This window comes from Ambystoma mexicanum, chromosome 1p, assembly GCF_040938575.1.
Source record: "Ambystoma mexicanum isolate Mex_15411 chromosome 1p, UKY_AmexF1_1, whole genome shotgun sequence".
NCBI lineage: Eukaryota > Metazoa > Chordata > Amphibia > Caudata > Ambystomatidae > Ambystoma > Ambystoma mexicanum.
The window spans coordinates 541,566,776-541,587,526 of NC_090921.1; the positions used below are offsets into that span (position 1 = coordinate 541,566,776).

The 20,751-nt window shown below is 45.9% G+C and overlaps 1 protein-coding gene across 1 annotated transcript in view; it reads right to left on the reverse strand.

Annotated features, from left to right (window-relative positions):
• Positions 1-20,751, reverse strand: part of LOC138575296 (unconventional myosin-Vb-like) — a 1,749,675-nt gene that overhangs the window by 1,403,575 nt on the left and 325,349 nt on the right. The window contains exon 6 of the mRNA XM_069649473.1: positions 13,084-13,227. Within this exon, the coding sequence (XP_069505574.1) occupies positions 13,084-13,227 (144 nt within the window). The remainder of the gene's footprint in view (positions 1-13,083; positions 13,228-20,751) is intronic.

Consider the following 20,751-nt stretch of genomic DNA (forward strand, 5'->3'; position numbering starts at 1 on the left):
ATTAAAACGGGTGCTCTCAGTTGGCCCCGAGCAGGGCTGCACTAAAGGGTTCTCCGATTCTTAAACGTACATCAAAATTATTGCGATAAATCTTTGCAACGATATTATGATTTGCTTGGAAGAAATGTTTATTCACATCCCTCTATATTTATTTTATAGAATATAGTTATTTAATATACAATGAGGCCAGGCAACAGAAGCCAATGCATTTAGGTTACAAAAAAAACCTTCATCAGGGCAGTGCATGATGCATTCATTCTAAAAGGTCAAACATTTAAGTTTTTTTGATAATAATCATATGCCATAAAGTAACCACATATAGATTTATAAAATATATGCAAACACATACCGGTTCAATGTGTCCCTACATGTTGATATAAAGGTAAAAAAAGAAAAACATTGTCAATGACTACGCATCCAATGTTGGACATTTTAGAATGAATGGATCATGTGCCGCCCTGATGAAGGTTTTTTAACCGAAATGCATTGGCATCTGTACATGAAATCCTAGCCATAGAAAATATATGCAAACACATACCGATTCAATGTGCATCAATGTGTCCCAACATGTTGATATCAAGGTAAAAAAGAAAGAAAACATAGAGTCAATGACTACGCATCCATGTGATTAACGGATTAAAAAAATTCAGTCGGGGAAATGGATCATACCTTCTATCTCTAAAGATTCTTCAACTGGTGTAGGAAGCAACTAGTTGCAGTTCGTACACCTGTAAAAGTCACGAAATTCCTAATCAATGGCTTTTAATTATGTGACAAGTAAATGAGGAACGGTGAGGAGGGTTCTTACCTTACGCAGCAAGGGATGCTGTGTTAAATGGCAGACGCACGCGCACAAATTTCTGCAGGAGTATTTGAATGTTGCCATGGTGACCTGGAGGCGTTGTGCCGAAGCACGTATGCCTTGGGTCCCACCCCCGTGAGGTCACAGAAGGCAGGAGTATCACCATGGCAGCATATCAATACTAGAAAGTGAAACTAAATGATAGATACTCGCTCGAAAGCGGCGATTCATTTCATTACATAAGGTTCATTGGGAAGTGGAGCATTATGAAGATACTGAAGGGTGTCCTGTTTGAGAGACACATATTGGAAACTAACGTATTTTCACCAGTTGAAGAATCTTTAGAGATAGAAGGTACGATCCATTACCCCGACTGAATTTTTTAATCCGTTAATCACATGGATGCATAGTCATTGAAACTAGGTTCGTTTTCTTTTTTTACCTTTATATCAACATGTTGGGACACATTGAACCGGTATGTGTTTGCATATATTTTCTAAATCTATGTGGTTACTTTATGGCACATGATTATTATCAAAATAACAAATGGACATTTTAGAATGAATGCATCATGTACCGCCCTGATGAAGGTTTAACCGAAAATCATTGGCATCTGTACATGAAATCCTAGCCATTTTTGGCCTGGCCTCATTGAATAAAGAAATGTAGAGGGATGTGAATAAACATTTCTTCCAAGCAAATCATAATTTTGTTGCAAAGATTTATTGCAATAATTTTGATGTACGTTTAAGAATTGGAGAACCCTATAGTGCAGCCCTGCTCAGGGCCAACTGAGAGCACCAGTTTTAATAGAGCAGATAAACTATTTTTTTGCTCGTTAAATCTGAAGCTACACTCGAGTACATACTCGGATATGAGGTTGAATTCTATCGGTTTGGCTATACTTGAAAAATGGTGCCGATCTCCCCTGTTAAGTTTAGGACCGTCTCTTGTGACACCAACATGTCCTGTGCTTCTACACTGCCCTTCGAATCTTCTGTAACCCAGAAAAGAGAGGGTGCAGTTCCTATGCAGTGGGGAGATACCATTGCAGTGTGCGACGATAATAGACCAGGGAGAACTTGCACTCCTATGTGACAGGTTAGGGGCAGTGCTGTAGATAATTTAGGAGATGGCTACTGGCAATGCTTACAATCTGTTTTTAAACACTTTGCATCATTGAGTCGATGACGTTGATTTAATGTGTTCCTGGAATACACGTAGCTTTGTTCACCTATTTGGTGAGGATGGCTTAGTCTCTGATGAACATATTTACTATCATCGCATTGCAGGAAACCTGGAAGGTAGACACTGTCCACTTTAATGGTTGTAATACGGTCCAGCTACTTGCTACAAAAGGTCTGAGCAGACGTCAAAGGTGGCCTTCTGGTCTCTGTTAGGCAGCCAAAGAAGATTGTAGACCTAAAAGGAGTCCGCTAATAAGATACAGGTAGTCAAAATGTCATATGCAGTTGAGCATTGTACCGGTAGATATCTATTATTCTGCCCCCCTCCCAATCATGTGGCAACAGTAGTCAATTTGCAGACAGTGGCGAAATGTTTGAACCTTTACTTACATAGACCACTGATCTGGCACATGGGTGACTTCAATGCTTTAATAGGGGCACGTAACAGCTCCATGTACACATGTGAACTCAGCCCTGGTTAAACCCTCCATGACCAACCGGCAGGGAAAACCTTGGGCCAAAATGCTGGATGAATATGGATTTACCCGCTTAAATGGCCTTTACCCTGACGACGAACATGTGGCATTCACATGTGTGGAGGGGAGAAGTGCATCCACAATAGATTAGGTCTTTGCAAATTCTCCAGACCCATCTTTGATCGCGGATATGGCCATTGTTCCACGAGATGAGTGACCATTTTCCCCTGTGTTCTCCTTGAACCTCTAAAAGGCTCAAAGTGCACTTAATGCATATGATCGAAACGGCAACATTTATTTAAACAAGGCCCAGAATCGTATTCAATGAATGGAAATAAAATGCAGCAAGCTTTGTCCCCGCTTTCATTCTGCAATGTGAGATTACTAGTCACAATAAGGGGCCCGAGATAGCCTCTGGATTTACATAGTTGATGGCTAGTATAGGAGAAATAACCAGTACTAAAACATCATAAAACCACCCATGAGCAGTCTAATAAGATGTTTAATAAAAGACATCTTTATGACAGAAAGATTGTCGAGGCGAAAAAACTGCTGTGTCAATATATCCATCCTTAGGCAGTAAGGAGTCTAGTGTGATTAATGCCTAAATAAAAAAAAATTGATAATAAAATATTACAAATGGCTAAAAGATCACAAAATTAATTGTGAAAAAGAAAGGTGGAAAGAGATTGCAATCCTCGCGACCAGGCGCAACACAGCGATATGGGATGTAATACGCGGGACAAAAGAGATGCAACGATAAACTGTCTCTAAAGCACTATGGCGAATTGACACTGGGCTCAATGGAACATGTTGCAGTAGTGAATCATCCTCCAAATACCTGCGAATGCAAGGCATCTATACATGATTTTGTGCAACCATCTGCTCAAATTGTCCCCGGGCACTTGGGTCCATGCACTCCATATTCCGTTTGTAGAAATTGGCATTAATGGCAAGTTGCCGGACACCTGACATACAAGTTAAATTTCGCAGTTATACAAGAAGGGAGTGTGGAACATCCCGGCAAACTACTGCATGCTAGCAATGCTAGATATATCTGATAAAATCTTCGCTAGGGTCTTGTTGGTAGAACTAAATAACTGGATCGCCGAAAATAATATTCCTCCCCCCCCCCCCCCCAAACCAGACGGGTTTTAGGCCTAAATCCAATACCTCACACAACCTATTTATTCTGACGTCCGCAGTTGAATATGCGTGGAAGAGACGCAAATCTAATGTATACTGTGCCTACACATAATTTAGTGTGCCCTTTGATTCTGTCATCTGGAATAAGCTATGGAAAAAACTGCTATCTTGGAACATACCTTTAGGCCTACTGAGAAAGTTAACGCTACTCTATACAGGGACCTCGGTATGTGTCCGTCTGGATGGCAGGGGGTAAGCTATCAGCATCTACACCCACCAACCGTAGGGTGAAACAGGGGTGCATCGTAGCGGCAACACAGTTTAATTTGTACTTGGCTGATTTTAACTTGCATTTTAAGAACTTGCCTACTTGCCCGGCCAAAGTGGGGTTGGAAACTGGGTTGGCTCGCATACGCTAATGATCTGATTCTGTTAGATCATACCCCAGGGGCCTGCAAACTAAGTTCAATTCGCTGGGTGAATATGCAAACAAAAATGGTCTGAACATAAATATTGAGAACAATAAGGTTATATCTTTCCTGCTAAAAATCTTTTCCAAACCAGATGGTCTGGACGTATGAGGGAGCTCCACTAGAACAGGTGAAGGTATACAAATACTTGGGAGTACATGTAGATGGTAAACTAAACTGGCAAAATCGTTGGGTAGAAACAAAAGCCAAGTATATGAAATCTGTTAATGCCATAGGTGTTTTTATTGGAAAAAAGGTTGGTTTTTCAGCCCACACGATTTTGATGTTATATACAGCAAAACTCCACTGCTGCACTATGGCATTGAGATATGGTTTCAACTATCTACCCAAACTTCAAATGTTTGAAGCGATGATCCAACATAAATTGTTTAGGATGCCACATAATTTAACAGTGGAATTGTTATGCATGGAATTCGATCTAAAGGGCATAGTCGCAGACTTTATTTTTAGAACGGTAATGTGCTACAGAAATCTGAGGTTGCTAGACAACATAACAATCATGGTCTATTATATAAATGCATTTCAGAGGATAGACCAATGCAATATGGGAATTTTAGGCAAAATCTTGTCCTCGCATAATAAATGTTCGGCAGACAATTAGTGCAACCCTATGATAAAGGCATGTGCATGGGTTTAAAGGGTGGTTGAAAAAGAAAATTGAAGATTACGGCTATGAGTATAATTTGGTGCAGTTATCCACTAAGAGTAATAGTGGCTGCTTTCTCCAATATAGGATAGAACGTACATCCATGCCCTTATCATGGCATACCCCAGACCCCAGATCTTCAGGCAATATCTTTTACTAAAGTTTAACATCTGATGTATTGGCAATCAAAGGAGCCAGGTATAATGACCTCTGAAAGAATGTGCCACCTATGTGGGGATACCCAATTCGAATCACTAGAACACCTTTTAGTTCATTGTGATAGTTTAACTTCCATTAGGATACGTTTTCTGAAATCCTATAACAAATCACCATGACCCTTATATACGAGTGGTTACTTAGAATGCACTTAATACCGAGAGGTTTCTAAGCGGGGATCGAACCTGCGTTGCTCCGTGTCGTTTTGCTTCCAAGGTGAGCATTTTTCCCCTGAGCTATCCTCCCAAGACAATCCTCCCTATGATGTGCCCATGCTATGGTTCAATTTTATGAAGGGTGATTACATGAATTTAATATTTTTTATGGTCACATTTTATTGGAAGTGCATAGATATTGTATCTAAAGATGTTTTATGTAATGAAGTTCTATTATCTTGATTTGTCATTTTAGATGTCTCAATGTCCAATGGTAGAACCTTGATGTGCATCTTGGTTCCCTGTACAAATGAGCAACTGTTAATGAGGAGCTTATCTTTATATCTGTATGTAGGCTTTTATGTTCTATATACAAAGCCGTAAGGCTGTAAGTATATTAAAGAAATAAAAAAATAAAAATGTATGGAGGGTTGTAAAGCTTCACTGAGGACTACTACCCTAGAGTCATGAATTTCACTAGGACTGCTTAAGAGAATGTGGGCTCCTTTTCTGCAAGGGAGACAGGATAACCCCCCCTTAACATCTTTTGGGAGATACTCTGCCAACACTGAAGGAATTCGTTACCCTAATTTTGATGAGCCGTTTTCAAAAAGTTTGACATTCAACTCAGCGTAGGGCTGTGGGTGCTACATATATTAAGAATATATTAGTACAATGCCTAGTTATTCCATCATACCAAACAGTCAGACCCTCTGATCTATGGAGCCAAAAAATATTGAGTTGTCAATATGCTGGTGCAGACAGTTAAATCAACCTGGCCTTGTGTGAAACATTTTCTATTAACTGGTCTCTAGCCAATAACTTTACAGGAATCAGATTGAAAATAGTTAACTAAAATATCCTCAAATGAGTCAGTCAAGCAATAGCTTAACACATACTTAAGCAAATGCTTGCGTGGCTTGAAGTAATTACATAACAAAAACCAGAAACACTAAACAAGTGTTTACTATTAATTAAAAGCAAAATTGGGCATTCAATGCGCTTTTTTGTTTTCTCTGCTTAGATTGGATCCAATCCACTGGTATATTTAAAACAAAGAAGGTTTTACTTACTTACCTGTAAAGATTGTTCTCCAGCATGGGTCTAGCCATGGATTCACACGCTCATGAATATTCCCCGTCAGGCTGGGAATACTTGGTAAAAGAAACAAGTTTTACTTTTACTTAAGAGCTGCATTTCTCCTCTGAACCAATCACTGTCCTCTGGGCCATACTGCCACCATCCAATGACAGTCCTCTCCCTAAGCCCTTCTGGCAGCCATCTTCAGATTTGGTAAGCACGTAAAGTGGCATTATGACCAAGCAGAGCAGCAGAGGGGTCGGAGGGAGGGTTTGCATGTGAATTCATGTCAGACCCATGCTGGAGAACAATAGTTACAGATAAATAACTTAAACCTTCTCCAGCATGGGGTCTGGCATGGATTTACATGCTCATGAATGATGAATATATAGCAGAACAACATTACAACACCACGGGAGGGGGCAAGTTTCAAAGGAATCAATCAATTCTTACCTCTGGAAAAAGGCTCACCTCAAGCGAACAGGTTGCGCAGCACTGATTTGTCGACTCTGAACTCCTCCCTGTAATCCCTGTTGAGGCAGTAGAACTTTGTGAAGGTCTGTGTGGACCTCCATGTAGCAGTCCAGCAGTGGCACACAAGACAGGAACGCCGTCGTCGCAGCAATCACTCTGTTGGAGTGGGCTCTCGGATGGCCAGGCAGCGGTCGGTTTGCCAACCTATGCCTGATGCAGCCGGAAAGCCACCTCGAAATGGAAGCCTTGGACGACAAGGCCTTGCCATGGCTTACAGGACCTAAGTTCACAAAGAGTTGAGATGTCTTCTGAAAACTTCAGGGCACGAGCAATGTCCAGTGAGTGCAAGGCCCTTTCTGCCGGCAAGAAAGGTTAGGGGTAAAAAAAAAAAAAACAGGTAACATTAAAGGCTTGTTAGTGGAATTCCAACAGAACCTTGGGCATGAAGGAGGGGTGCATACGCAGCACCACCCTCGATTTGTGTGAAATCCGATATGGTTGCTTGCAGGATAGGGTCTGGATCTCACAAACCCTTTTGGCAGAGGTGATGGCCACAAGAAAAGCTATTTTCCACAAGAGGAACTGGAGTGGGGCCTGATGCATGGGCTCAAGGTCTCCACCCCCGCCCACCATGAGCCTTGCAAGAAGTAGGTTCAGTTCCCACACCAGCAGGTCGTCGGAACAGGCTGGTTTCGGTGCCAGCAACACTGTCCTCCGCTACCGTAGGCCTGGGAATGGCCTCTGTAGGCTTCATGCGTGGAGGATCTGGAAGGCAGTCGGTACGACATGGAGAACCCTTTTGAAGACCTGCTCGACTTTCCCCTGGAAGAGCAAAAGGACAAGCAGAGTTGCTGGAGTGTGCCCAGTGAATGTGCAGTCTCCGTGATCATCTTGATGGCCTGGAGGGACGCACCGACGACCTTCCCAAACAGATTCTCTCCATCGTAGGGCATGTCCAGGACCTTTGCTTTGCCCTCCTGATGGAAATTCATGGCTTTCATCGAACCTTGGCGATGAAGGCAGACACCGCCCCCCCCCCCCCATTTGCCGGAACCCTGTGTCAATGAAGTTCAATGACACTGATTGCGTGATCCAACGCCACTTCCTCTTTCTGGAAGAGAACGATTGCCCCCATTTTATCGTCAGGGGGTGGGGGGAATCCAGAATCAGGCCCAGCTTGTAACAGTTCCCTGTGGTACCTGGCCAGGAACGCCAGTGCGTTTGCATACTGGATAAGGGACAACGTGGCATAAATCCCCTTCTTTCGCATGGCGTACATCCTTTTATACTGGTTGTCCGAAGGGACTGAAGGACGGGTTGGCCAACCGTTTCCTCTCAGCCATTGATACCAATGAATCAGTCAATGGCTGCGACCTCAGGCACTTTGGTGCTGTGTCCGGCACCCTATACATCTCCAGCCTATCCAGTTTGGCTGGAGCCATTCAAGGGTTCTTCACGTGGGCCAGGCCCTCTTCCCAAAGGTCATCCAGAAGGGGAACCGCCAAGATGGCCTTAATCCTGGTCCCTTGTCTTTGATACAAGAAGCCCTCCTTCTTGGTTTCCTCAGACAGCAGCTGGAATAGCTTGGAGGCCCTGGCAATCATGGAGTGGAATGATCCCACCTCATCCGGAGGGGACACCCTATGGGAGGCATCCAAATGTGGCATTTCACTGTCTGCTGTGACGATGTCTTCATTATAATCCATGGTCGTATCTGTCCCGTGTCTGGGCCTGCTGGGGGAGAAGGGGCCCAGACGTGGTGGTGGAGGCTGAAATGGAGGCATCGGATGCCGCATGCTCTCCTTCGGTGGAGGCTGATCGGGGATCTGGGGGACCACAGGTTCTGGAGGCATCCTCATCTGGATCTCTGACACCAAGGTGTGTAGAGTCAACAGAACACCCAAGGAAATGTCCACTCCTGATCCTCATTGTCCGTAGACGAGACCTCCATGGTTTGGGCAACTGCCTGAGAGTACTGTTTCGGGGCCTCCTCACCCTACAAATTCTCCCCAACCCAAGGGTCCTAAACCAGATCCTGGGCCGGTTTCACCCCTTCTGGCGTGTCCAACTTCAGTAAAGTCACTGCAGCAGTGTCGCACCTTGTGGCTAGGGACATTGAGCCGTGGGAGCTACCCTTGCAGGGCAGGATCAGCGCCCTTAGCGGTCGTGGCAGTAGTAGTCGATGACGGAGTCCCCGACCAGATCTTAGCCTGTGCCGGTTGAGCCTGCTGGGCTTCTCTGCCTTCTCCTACGTCTGCGGCTGCTCCACTTTCTCATGTAGTTTAGCCGGGGTAGGGGACTTCCTCTTCGAAGAGGAGCTTGATGTTAGGCTGGCAATGGAGGAGGAAGGTGATTCTGATCACACCCTAGCCACTGGGACCCACTTCAGCGGAGAACCCAGTGGACTCAGACTTGCTGCTCTTTGCCTTAATCTAGGTCCCCCCATGGATGTGAAGCCCCCAAAGGACTTAGAAGACTGCTCCTCGGACCAGCGGTCCTGTGCGAGGCAAGACTTTGCTCAAAGCACAGGTCAGACACCTTGGGGTTAAGCCATGCCACCAGCCTACTATGCCTATCCTTCGTGGTTCTCTTGGAAAAACTGAGGCAAATTTCACACTCTACCTCCTTGTGGTCTGGGTGCAGGCAGCAAAGGCACTGCCGGTTCTGGTATTCCACAAGCACATTCCATAACCTGCATTTGGTGCAGGGCCTGAAGAGAGATCGATCTTCCTTCACCGTCATAGTCGGAGGGCACGAAGTAGGCTCAAAGGCTTTGTAAAATCTTCGATCTTTGACCTTGGGGGACACTGAAATTCACCGACAACGGGTTCCTGCTGTCGGCAGATGGAGAAAAAGCACACAGGTTCATTTGAAACAAAAACAGAACTTTTTTCTTCAAAAACACGAAAAGAACCAGCTTGGAGAGCAAACTCAAGGACTCCCAAATCTGAAGCGTGTGGTAAAAATCTGAAGATGGCTGCCAGAGGAGGGGCTTAGGGAGAAGATCGTCATTGGATGGGGGCAGTATGACCCAGAGAACAGTAATTGGTTTAGAGGAGAAATACAGAGAAGTGAAAGTGAAACTTTTTTCCTTTCCAAGGATTTCCAGCCTTAGGGGGAATATTTATGAGCATGTAAATCCATACCAGATCCATGCTGGAGAACATCAACTTCAGGACAAAAAATAAAAACTATGAAAACACATGTAAAGTGATGTACACATTGAAACACATGAAGTATATACCGAATCTTTTCTGTTCATGAAATTGTTTGGTTTTGAATGTGTTTATAAATTGGGTAACACTTATATTTCCACATTTATGACTATGAAAGGATAATTTAGTTCAGGAAAATGTGTGACCAGGGTTGGTCCTTAATATTTTTTGAGCCTGAAGACTGAATATCGAAGTCAGACGTGGGTCACAATAGAGAAGGGACTAAAATGGATTTAGATTCCCCAAAACCAAAGAACTGCATATGTAATTTGAATTTACAAAAAAGAAACTCCTGTAGTAGGCTTTTGGTTTCCTTGCTTTTATTCACGTTGACATTTGATATGTCCATAACTTGTTAATATATGTGTTGCACTGGTATGAAAAATCCTGCCTATTGCCAATATAAAATAAAGCACTTGATTTGAAAAAAGCAGAGAGCAAAAAAGCTAATTTAGAGGTTAATGTTCCTATTAACTCAAGAAAACGCTCCTTGAGTTGTATAGGTTTTATTTGGTAGGTAATTACCTTCAAGCTAAGCTAACCTCTTGTTTGTGTTATCGCCTGAATTACACCATTGAGAAATGCAGTTGAAAACAGTGATCCAAAAGTAAGACTGAATAGGCGAGATGAGGCAACCTTTCTGAGGACAGAGTGCCTGTATCAGCACTTACTGAATAGCAAAAGAGAAAAGGGGGATACATTTGGGAGGAGCATGGGACCTTTTAAAAGCACAAATTGAATGTTTCGCCTGCAACTAGAACAATGGCTGGGCGTGTAACAAATAAATGAAATAAAAATAAATGACATTTAAAAGACTATTTAACAGCTCTGCATGAGGCAAGAACCCCACAAACACCTGTAAAACGACTGTATCCAGTTTTTCCTAAAGGAAAGGAGCATAACAAAGCCGAGCAGTTCAGGTAGGGGAAACGCATTTAAAATCACTTGAGGATACAAAGCATCTTGTTTTTACAACTCACTCAGAATAGAACCTCGCCCCCCCCCCCTGATAAAATAGAACATTTGTTCAACTCGGAATTTCATAGTAGAAGACTTACCAGGGAAGTTCTAGAATTGGAAGACGCACACTGGGCAACACATAATAAATGAAAGTCAAGATCACCTCGGAGGAGGCGGATGACAACACGCAACTGAAGCCAGTATGAAATCCAAAATAGCGTCCTTCCTCTATATATAGCTGCCAGACGCTTGAGCTCCCATCTGAACAGGGTCACGTGGTTCAATCAAGAGAGCACACCAGCCCCATAATAGAGGTGTAGCCGGTTCCCTTGAAGCCCAGCCCAGAGGCGAAGCAGACAGCAAATAAAAAGCAGCCGGTCCATTGGAAGTTCTGGGAAGAATTTTGTGGAGGCGGCAGATCCTCTGAGACAGCTGGTAGGGAGTCTTGGCCAGAAAAGGAAGACAGACAAAACTGGGCAGGGCTGGCCTTTGGAAAGCTGCAGACCCTGGAAAGCCAGGGCCAAATGGAATCCACTGTAGTGTTATGTGAAAGTCCAGGTGCATGATCAGCTTGTTGAAGCATGGGAAAGCAGAGAGGAATTGGTTGGTGTAGAGAGACAGTCCCTTTAGGGGGAAGGGTAGCTTGATGGAACAGACAAAGGGTTACCAATTGGGGAGTAAGAGGACACAGAACAGCAGGGAGCTGTGTAAGAGCCCAGGAGAGAGTAAAAGGTTATTTGGGAGCAGAGTGATATGGGTACCTCCTTATTGCCGGAAAGAGTTGTAGGGAGAACACAGGAGGTCAGAGATGGAAAATCACCAGGCAGGAAGACCAGTCAGAGGGAGAGGTATGGTGGCATAAGACATAATAAAAACACCAATAGTGAAAGGAACCAGTACCCACAAAGTGAAACTTGTAACTGGAAGAGGGAGGAGGAAATGAATCACCTTGAGAGGGTAAGAGCCTCATACCCTTAGGGGACAAAAGGGAGAAAGACCAGAATAAGTAAGTTAAAGAGCTACACATTAGGCTAAGGAACAGTGTAGAGGTGGGTGGAAGTCTGAGATAGTGAAGTTATACCGGGATCAGGCAGGGGGCATAGGAAGATGATGTTTATGAACAGTAGTCCTGGGAAGAGACGGTGGATAGGAGCAGGAACCTGCCCCTCCATCAATGCTGAGCAGGGCCAAGTCCTCCTGGCAAGCAGAGTAAGAGATGTACAAGACAAAGATCCGGCAGACCTCCCAAACATCTTTCTGCCCGAGAGCCATGGAACCGATGCAACAGACTTCACAGGACAAGGGGAGCGGGTAAAGAACACCACCCTTGGTACAGATTCAGGAGAAGATAGACTGCCTCCTTGAAAACCTTAATGCAACATACTTTTCTTGGACACTAAAGGACCTTCTTGTTGAATCTGGGATTTTTGGTTGCAACAGCAAGGATATTTGTGGGTCTTTTAGGATACTGAACATTGTTGTAAAGAACACCTTCGGTGTAAAGAGGGGGATCCAAGCCTTTGGTTATGTTTAGTAAGAAATTACAAACCCCTCCCCACCTCCAACCCCAGGTGCTGCAGACTCACTTCAGCGACAGACAAACTCAGGGAAATTATCACTCCGACCATTTTAATATTTAGTTCGACCAGAGCTATCCGGACATGTGTAGCATTTGAGTTTAATATCCTGACGTTTTATAACTTGCTCAAGAACGCTGGTAAATAAAGCACGTCAACGTGTCTTGGGTTATCAGTCCTTTTTGCTGGTGGTAAAGATGATGAAGTGGAGAGTCCACGGTCCACGCCACATAGGCCACTGGATGCCTATGAACTGAACTCAAGATGCTGAAAAATGGGATAGACAAAAAAAAATGTTCTTTAAAGTCTGCATCCTGCTGCTTGAGTAGGAGTCCTGGAAGCAAGAAAAAGGACTAAAGCACTAATTGTTTAATGGAGAAGAGAGGGTGTGAACATGCACGCGTGCGAATACCCACACACACTTCAAACGGGTATCCAGTGCCACTTGAGTGGAATTAAAGAACTGTGGCACTGGCAGCCAGTCACTGCGTTGGAGCATGGTCACACCCTTACCCATGGTTAACATTCTAAAAGAGAACTATGCTAGGTACATGAGCTTTTGTTCCCTTCCTGTCTGAGAAGGAAAAACATTACTGTGAAGTATGCAGCAGACCGAGCATCTGAAAAGGCATGCAACGAAGAATGTGAGGTCACAAACCTGGAAGGCGACACGTGATTTCTCCAGCAGGTAGGTCCTCATGTTAGCACCAATAATGTGGTACTGCGCACTAAATCCAATCTCGACATATTTTCCAAAGCGACTGCTGTTGTCGTTTCGAGTGGTTCTTGCATTTCCAAATGCCTAAAGCAAACCGGGGGAAAAATATTAACTCTAGATAACAGTAACAGGTCAATGCTTGATCCTCGTAAAGCTTCAACTAAGCAAAGACTAGAACTCCTGCCTCTCAGTCTCATATTGCGAGTAAGGCAGTAGAGCAAGTAAAAATGAAGAGGCACTAGAGCGGTTAACAATGGCTCTCCTACCACAGCATCACCCTCTACTAACATGCATGAATGCTCAATATTACTTCAATGCTTCTGTCAGATTTTACTCTAACATTTCTGTCCATGTGCGAAGAACACCATTCTCATCAGCAACGCTCATGAGACTGGCATTTTGATTATCTGCAGTTTGTATCAGAGGAGGTTAACAGTTAGAGTAAGCCCTTTAGATATCTCAAAACCTGCTCAGCTTCAGATGCAAGATGGTGAAATGGTTGCAATTTTGAACTTTACTTCTAGACAGGAGGAGGCAGTCGAATATTTAAAAAAGTGATAATTTACACAGGCTTGAGTTCACAAGTAAAAAAACAACAAAAAAAACAATTATTTAAAAAAATAAAAATATAGGATGGGCTGCATTTAAAATCCAGTAAAATGACTAATAGACAAGTAAACCTCAAAACCTGCTACACTTCTGGGACTGTTACTACCCTGATCAATATCCACCATGGTTAAATTAAACATTGGCAAGCCTGCACAGCTATTGCAAAGGACTTTAAGTGGAGTAAATTGCTGCTCCCACTGGTGGGGAGGGTAGCTCTGCATAAGATTATTTCTCACCAAGAACCGTATTTCTAGGCTCCGGGGGAACAATTCCAACATCTTATTTTAAGATGTTAAATTCAATGCTAAGCACTTTCTTGTGGCAGGGGAAAAAACCCAGAATGGGGCCATTAAAAAGGTACATCGTCGAGGCCAAAGAAGGAGTGAATCTGCCCAATGAGTTAGCACAACTGGCAAGAGCAGCCATTTTGGGGAAACGTCGTCCCTTTTAGGCTTACTCTAAAGATGCTCTACTGCACCCATTCAACACGATCGCTTTTGGCAATCAGGGTCTCCCAGGAATACAACCAAACTAAATATTAGCACATTTCTGTGATCCGGCGGGCAGCTCATAGCACAAGAGCACTACACACTACAAGCACTAATCTGGCACAATTATTTAATAGGGATAGACAATCAACGGATTCATACGGACACATGGCATGAGCGAGTGGGGGGATTTTAAGGTTATCATACGGTTTTGTAGGGGGGTCCATGGACTCTTGAAAATATGGCGTGGCAGGATTTTTGGAAATACCTACAATTGAAAAATTGCTTGAAATCCTCACAGCCAATATTTAAAGATGGTCCATTGACCTCGCCCTTCAAGTGATACCACTTATGCCAGAGGGTAAAAAGCTATTTCAGCTGCATACAGTACACGGATAGACTGGAAGTCCCGCTGCCAAGCTTTAAAGTCCAATGGAGATGGATTTGAATCCTCACTGGGACACCACGCGTTGGCAGTACATTGTAGAGGGTTGATCGGTGGGAGCAAGAGACAATCATTCACTGGACCTTTGCATCTTAAATTGAGCCCATTTGCATCCATCAAGAACAAAACAAATTAAACAGGATGGAGTGGATACAGGCTGGAGGGGATGCCAGGCGAAATGTTCCCAAGTACATATGGGATGGCCATGTCCATTGGTCCCAGTCTCTGGCAAATGGTCTTCGAAAGCCTACATCGGACACTGGGAGTTATCCTATACACTTGGCTCCTCGGTGCTCCAGCCTCTGTTGATAAGCAAGTGGGTCCTGCCCCATCAGAGAATTAAATGGTCCTATTCCCTCTGGCCAATGCAAGTAAGGTAACTACGAGCCTATCGACATCAGCTCTTGGTGGCCTTTATAAACATTGGAAGGACCCAAGGTTGCACATTTCAGGCTTGAAATAGCTCTAGCGAAAAGTAGGTCATGTGAAGAAAAAGGTGCATGAGATTTGGAAAGCATATTTTGAGGGTTGTATACTAAATGGACCTTTTCACAATTGACCTCACGAGAATTGACCTCGGGAGAACAGACCTAATTTAGGAGGTCAATTAGGACATATATATATATATATATATATATATATGAGGGGGGGGACCCACCGCCCAATCCGAAACCCCCTGCAATCCCTCCACCCAATCCCCTTATATTATTTATAATCCAAAACCAACCCAATACATACATAAAATATAAAGGTCAATTATGATTACGTCAATTGTGCAAAAGGTCAATTGTAAAAGGTCAATTATGATTATGTCAATTGTAAAAGGTCAATTATGATTATGTCAATTGTGCAAAAGGTCAATTATGATTATGTCAATTGTGCAAAAGGTCAATTGTAAAAGGTCAATTGTAAAAGGTCAATTGTAAAAGGTCAATTGTAAAAGGTCAATTGTAAAAGGTCAATTGTAAAAGGTCAATTGTAAAAGGTCAATTGTAAAAGGTCAATTGTAAAAGGTCAATTGTAAAAGGTCAATTGTAAAAGGTCAATTGTAAAAGGTCAATTGTAAAAGGTCAATTCAGGCAATAACATTTTGAGATCATCTTAATTGTGTGGATTAGTAACAAGGGGAGGGAGAGGAGGTTGAGTGCTTCAGATGGTCTTTTGTCCTTCATGACCATGGCATACATGTTTCACAATTGATTTAGAAAATTAATACAAGTTACTTGCTTACCTGGTAACGTTCTTTCGATGGGATGGTCCGACGAGGTATTCCATATCTGTGACAGGTAATGTCCACAGCTGTGCGGCTTCGGAAAATCTTCGGCGTTTGCGTCCTGCGTCGATTACGTCGATGCGCCGTCCCCGAGGACCTCCTCCAACAGGCGACGTCACCTGATGTGATAAGCAGGACGCACGACGCCCATAGCCTCAGTTGTAGTTTTTTCCCCCAGAACGTGTGCCACCAGTTTTCTGCCAGTCAGCCACACAAGGCTTTGCGGAACGCAAGCTGCAATCGCAAAAGAAATTCTGCAGCGGGGTAGGTAGGGAGGGAGCGATATGGAATACGCCGGACCATCCCATCGAAAGAACGTTACCAGGTAAGAAAGTAACTTGTTCTTCAAGGGGATTGGGTCCTCCGACGTATTCCACATCTATGACAGACTCCCAAAGCAGTACCAAGCAAGTAGGTGGGAAAAGAATTTAGAACACAAATTTAGCATGCCCAATCAAATTGCGGAATAAAGGACTGCCTTGCCAAAGGCCAGATCCTGCCCTCTGACGGAATCGAGGGATTAGTGACGTACTAAAGTATGTACTGAAGCCCAGGTGGCTGCATCACAGATGTGACGAATAGGGACACCCCTCTGCAGGGCTGTAGACGCAGCCACTCCCCTGGTAGATTGGGCCCGCAAGCCAGCCGGAGGGTCCTTACCCGCCAAGCGGTAACACTCGGAGATAGCTAAAATAATCCAACGAGAAAGTCTGTTTCGTCACAGCATGTCCCAAACGCTTTCCAGCGTAACCAATGAAAAGTTAAACGTCCACTCTGACCCGGGACATGCGCGAAATATAAAAGCTCAATGCTCTCCTAGGATCAAGCCTATGGAGCCTCTCCTCTTCCTTACCAGGATGTGGAGGAGGATAGAACGCCGGAAGAACCACCTTCTGGCTCAAATGAAATTCCGAAACCACCTTCGGAAGAAAGGAAGGACGAACTCTAAGGACAACCCTGTCCTTATGAAACAAAGTGAAGGGTGGCTTAACTGAAAGTGCCTGTAACTCACTCACTCTGCGAGCAGAAGTAACCGCAATCAGAAACACAGTTTTCAGAGCTAACAGGCTCAAAGGGCAAGAATGCAAAGGCTCAAACGGAGCACCCATAAGAAACTTAAGAACAAGGTTCAAATCCCAACCAGGCACCAGAAGAGGTGACGGCGGAAACACATTAGTGAGCCTTTTCAAAAACGAAGAAATTAAAGGAATCTTAAAATAGGAACATTCTTCAGACAAGCGCTTAAAGATGGACAGCGCCGCCAGGTAACCTTTAATGGTCCCCAGTTGCAAGCCCCTGTTTGCCAAGGAAAGCAAAAAAGACAACCATGGGAATGTCACACTCTAAAGGATCCACATTCTGAACTCTGCACCAGTCGCAGAACTTTCTCCAACGGCAACGGTACAGAGACTTTGTTGCTGGCCGCCTGGCCGAGAGCAACTCCACCATCAGGTCTTCAAGGAGGTCCCAATCCTTATACCTCAACCTTTCAGAAGCCAAGCGTGAAGGTTGAGGGATCCGACCTCTGGATGGAGAACCTGACCCCCTCCTGTGAGCAGATCGTCTCGGTAGGGAAGACGACGTTGAGGGCAGATGGACAAGTCGAGAAGGTCTGGGTACCACGTCCTCCAGGCCCACGTCGGAGCAATGAGGATCATCCGGGAACCGAACCTCTGCAATATTTGCCGGATGTCGGGGACTGGAGGAAACGAGTACAGCAGTGGGAATGACCACTCCTCCACAAACGCGTCTCCTAAGGCTCCTTTTGGAGGAAATTCCCACAAGCAGAACCTTTCGCACTTCCGGTTGACACTGGAGACGAAGAGATCTCCTTGAGGGGTCCCCCAAAGGGCAAAGATCTCCAGGAGAATCTCCTGAGCCAGCTCCCACTTGTGAGAGATAGTGCTCTGCCTGCTCAGAGCGTCCACCGTCTCGTTGTCTCCGGCCAGATGAACAGCCGAGATCGAAACTTCCTGCTGGATGGCCCAGAACCTGAGCTGCATTGCCTCCCTACACAGAGGAAGTTGCCCTGCTCCCCCCTTTTTGTTGAGGTAGTGCATGGCCACCGTGTTGTTCGTTAGAATCAGGACACTTTCCTCGCACAGTCGGCAGAAAAGCCTTCAGGGCAATCCTGACGGCCCTCAGCTCCAACAGATTGATATGGAATCTGGACTCCGACTGAGACCAATGACCGCTGACTCAACTCGTTGGCATGAGCTCCCCATCCCGTGAAGGATGCGTCCGTCACAATCGTCACCTCTGGCCAGGGCAGCCAAAATGGGGCCCCCTTCATCAGATTGCCTTCGACGGCCCACCACAGAAGGTCCTGGGCGACCGAGGGCAGCACCTGAACAGGGTCCGACAGCCTGCCGGAGGACTGGAGCTTGAGTGCCCACTGCAAAGATCTCATCCGCAGATGAGCCTCTGGCACCAGAAGAATGCAGGATGCCATGAGGCCGAGCAGTCTCAAGAACTCGGACGCTGGGAGATTCTGGGCAAGTTGAAACTTGTGCACCATCTGCTGAATGTGAAGAGCCCTGCTCCGATGTACTGGAGCCGCTGTGTTGGTGTCAAATGGGACTTCTTTAATTTGAGGGAGAAGCCCAGCTTGAAGGGAGTGGCAGGTGACAGACAGATGATCCAGGACTTGCTCGGAGAGCTCCCCCTGATCAACCAATCGTCCAGGTAGGGGTAGACTAGGATCCCCCCCCCCTTTCCTGAGATGCGCTACCACCACCATGAACTTGGTGAAAACCCTCGGGGCGGAGGTCAATCCGAACGGCAGGATCTGAAACTGAACCTCAGGTACTTCTTGTGCTTGGGATGGATCGGCACATGGAAGTAAGCGTCCTTGAGGTCGAGAGACACCAACCAATCCTGAAGTTGAAGGGCCTGGAGGACGAGAGAGAGTAACCATCTTGAACATGTCCTTCCTGAGGAGTTTGTTCAAACCGCACAAGTCCATGATGGGTCTCAATCCCCCAGTCTTTATTCGAAATCAAAAAATATGGGGAATACCATCCCTTGTTCCTCTCCGCTACAGGCACCAGTTCTATGGCGCCTTTCTCCAGCAGGGCTTGAATTTCCTGCGCAAGGAGCGGATACGTACTCTTCAAAGAGAGGTTCCCAGGTGGATTGTCGTGAGGCCTCTGCCGAAAAGACAGTAGCCGTGGGTTATGATCTCCAGAACCCACACACCAGAAGTAATGGCGCGCCACTCTACAAGAGGCTGCGCCAGCCTTCAACCAACCGGCGAACCATGGGACCTGGCCTCATGACTGAGTGGTAGCGGCTGCGGCGTTGCCTGAGGGCAACGAGGCAACTGCCTGAGTGGCCTTGGCACCTCGAGTACCCTTGTTTCCACCTCTGGCACTCTTACGGTGGCCTCTTTGACTGCTAGCTTCTCTCGCTTTACTGAAGGATGAGTACTAGCGAAAGGAACCTCCGCTCCATTGTTGTCCCCTAGGATTAAAAGGCGGAGGTTGTCGAACTGCAGCACCCAACGACTTCGCTGCAGCTTTGGAGGTAAACTCTCAAGGCTCTCATCAGCCTTGCTGACAAAGAGATGTGCACCGTCAAAGGGCATGTTCAGGAGCTGGGACTGCACATCAGGAGCGAATCCAGACTTCCGCAACCATGCAAACCTGCGTATTACGGTGCTCGCCGCCATGGACCAGCTGACACAATCCGTCATGTCCAAACCCGACTGAACGGCCTCACACATGGCATTCTTGCCATCCTGAACCATAGCACGAAAACCATTCCGTTCGTCCCCTTCGGAAATATGTTCAGCCGCTAATGCAAAACAGTTCCACAGAGTGTGTGAAACGAGAAGGCATATATGGAGTTGGCCACCTGAAGCGCCATAGCCCCTGAAGAAAACACTTTCTTCGCCCAGCTGTCAAACGTTTGTCGTCCCTATCCGGAGGGATGGTAGGATACGCCGCCTGCTTTACCGGGGCCTTAGCCGCCTGCACCACCAAACTCTCCGGAGTGGGGTGCCTGGACAAGTAGCAGGGATCGCTACTGGCTGGATGGTATTTTCGCGACAAAGACTTGCTCACTGCTGGGAGACTCTCCGGAGCAGTCCAAGCTGCTGCCACCCTTCTCTGCAGAGCCATATGATACAGCAGTACCGGTCAGTGGGGGGACCAAGATCAAGGATGTCCGTGAGATCATCCTGAACGAACGCCCCTGGGGGAGCCGACCATCCCAAGTACTCGGTGACCCAAGACATAAGGCACCGGTATAAAGAATCGGCATGAGTGCCAGGCTCCGGCCTACAAAACTCCACCTCCGGAGAGGTGTCCAGTCCACTGGCATCATGCAGTGACTGCCTCAGGTCATCAAACTTGCTATGGCCCGAGAGAAGCTCATCTGGTACCGGAACCAAGCCTTCATCAGAGCCTTCATCACCCTCTGAAATGTACTCCAGGCGGTGAGAGGAAGACACCTGGGGACCAAAGCTATGCCTGTACTTAGACAGAGCCTTTCTAGGGGCTAACCTCCGACACCACCGCCTCGAAAGGCGTCGAGGGCGCCGAATGAGGCGGCGTCGACAGAAACGGCGTTGAGCGAATCGGCGACGTCAGCTGCAGCGCCGCCAGCATCGACGGCGTTGACACGGGCCTCGAAGCCAGAACTCAGAGCGTGTCTCTTGACGACCTAGGCGCCGACAGCGCCGACGACCCCCTCGGAGGCAGAGCCTCGAGAGAGATCGTCGACAACCTCGGCACCGCAGGCGTCAACGTCTTCTTTGAAGACGTCACAGGATCACGCGGTCTCGAGCGCGT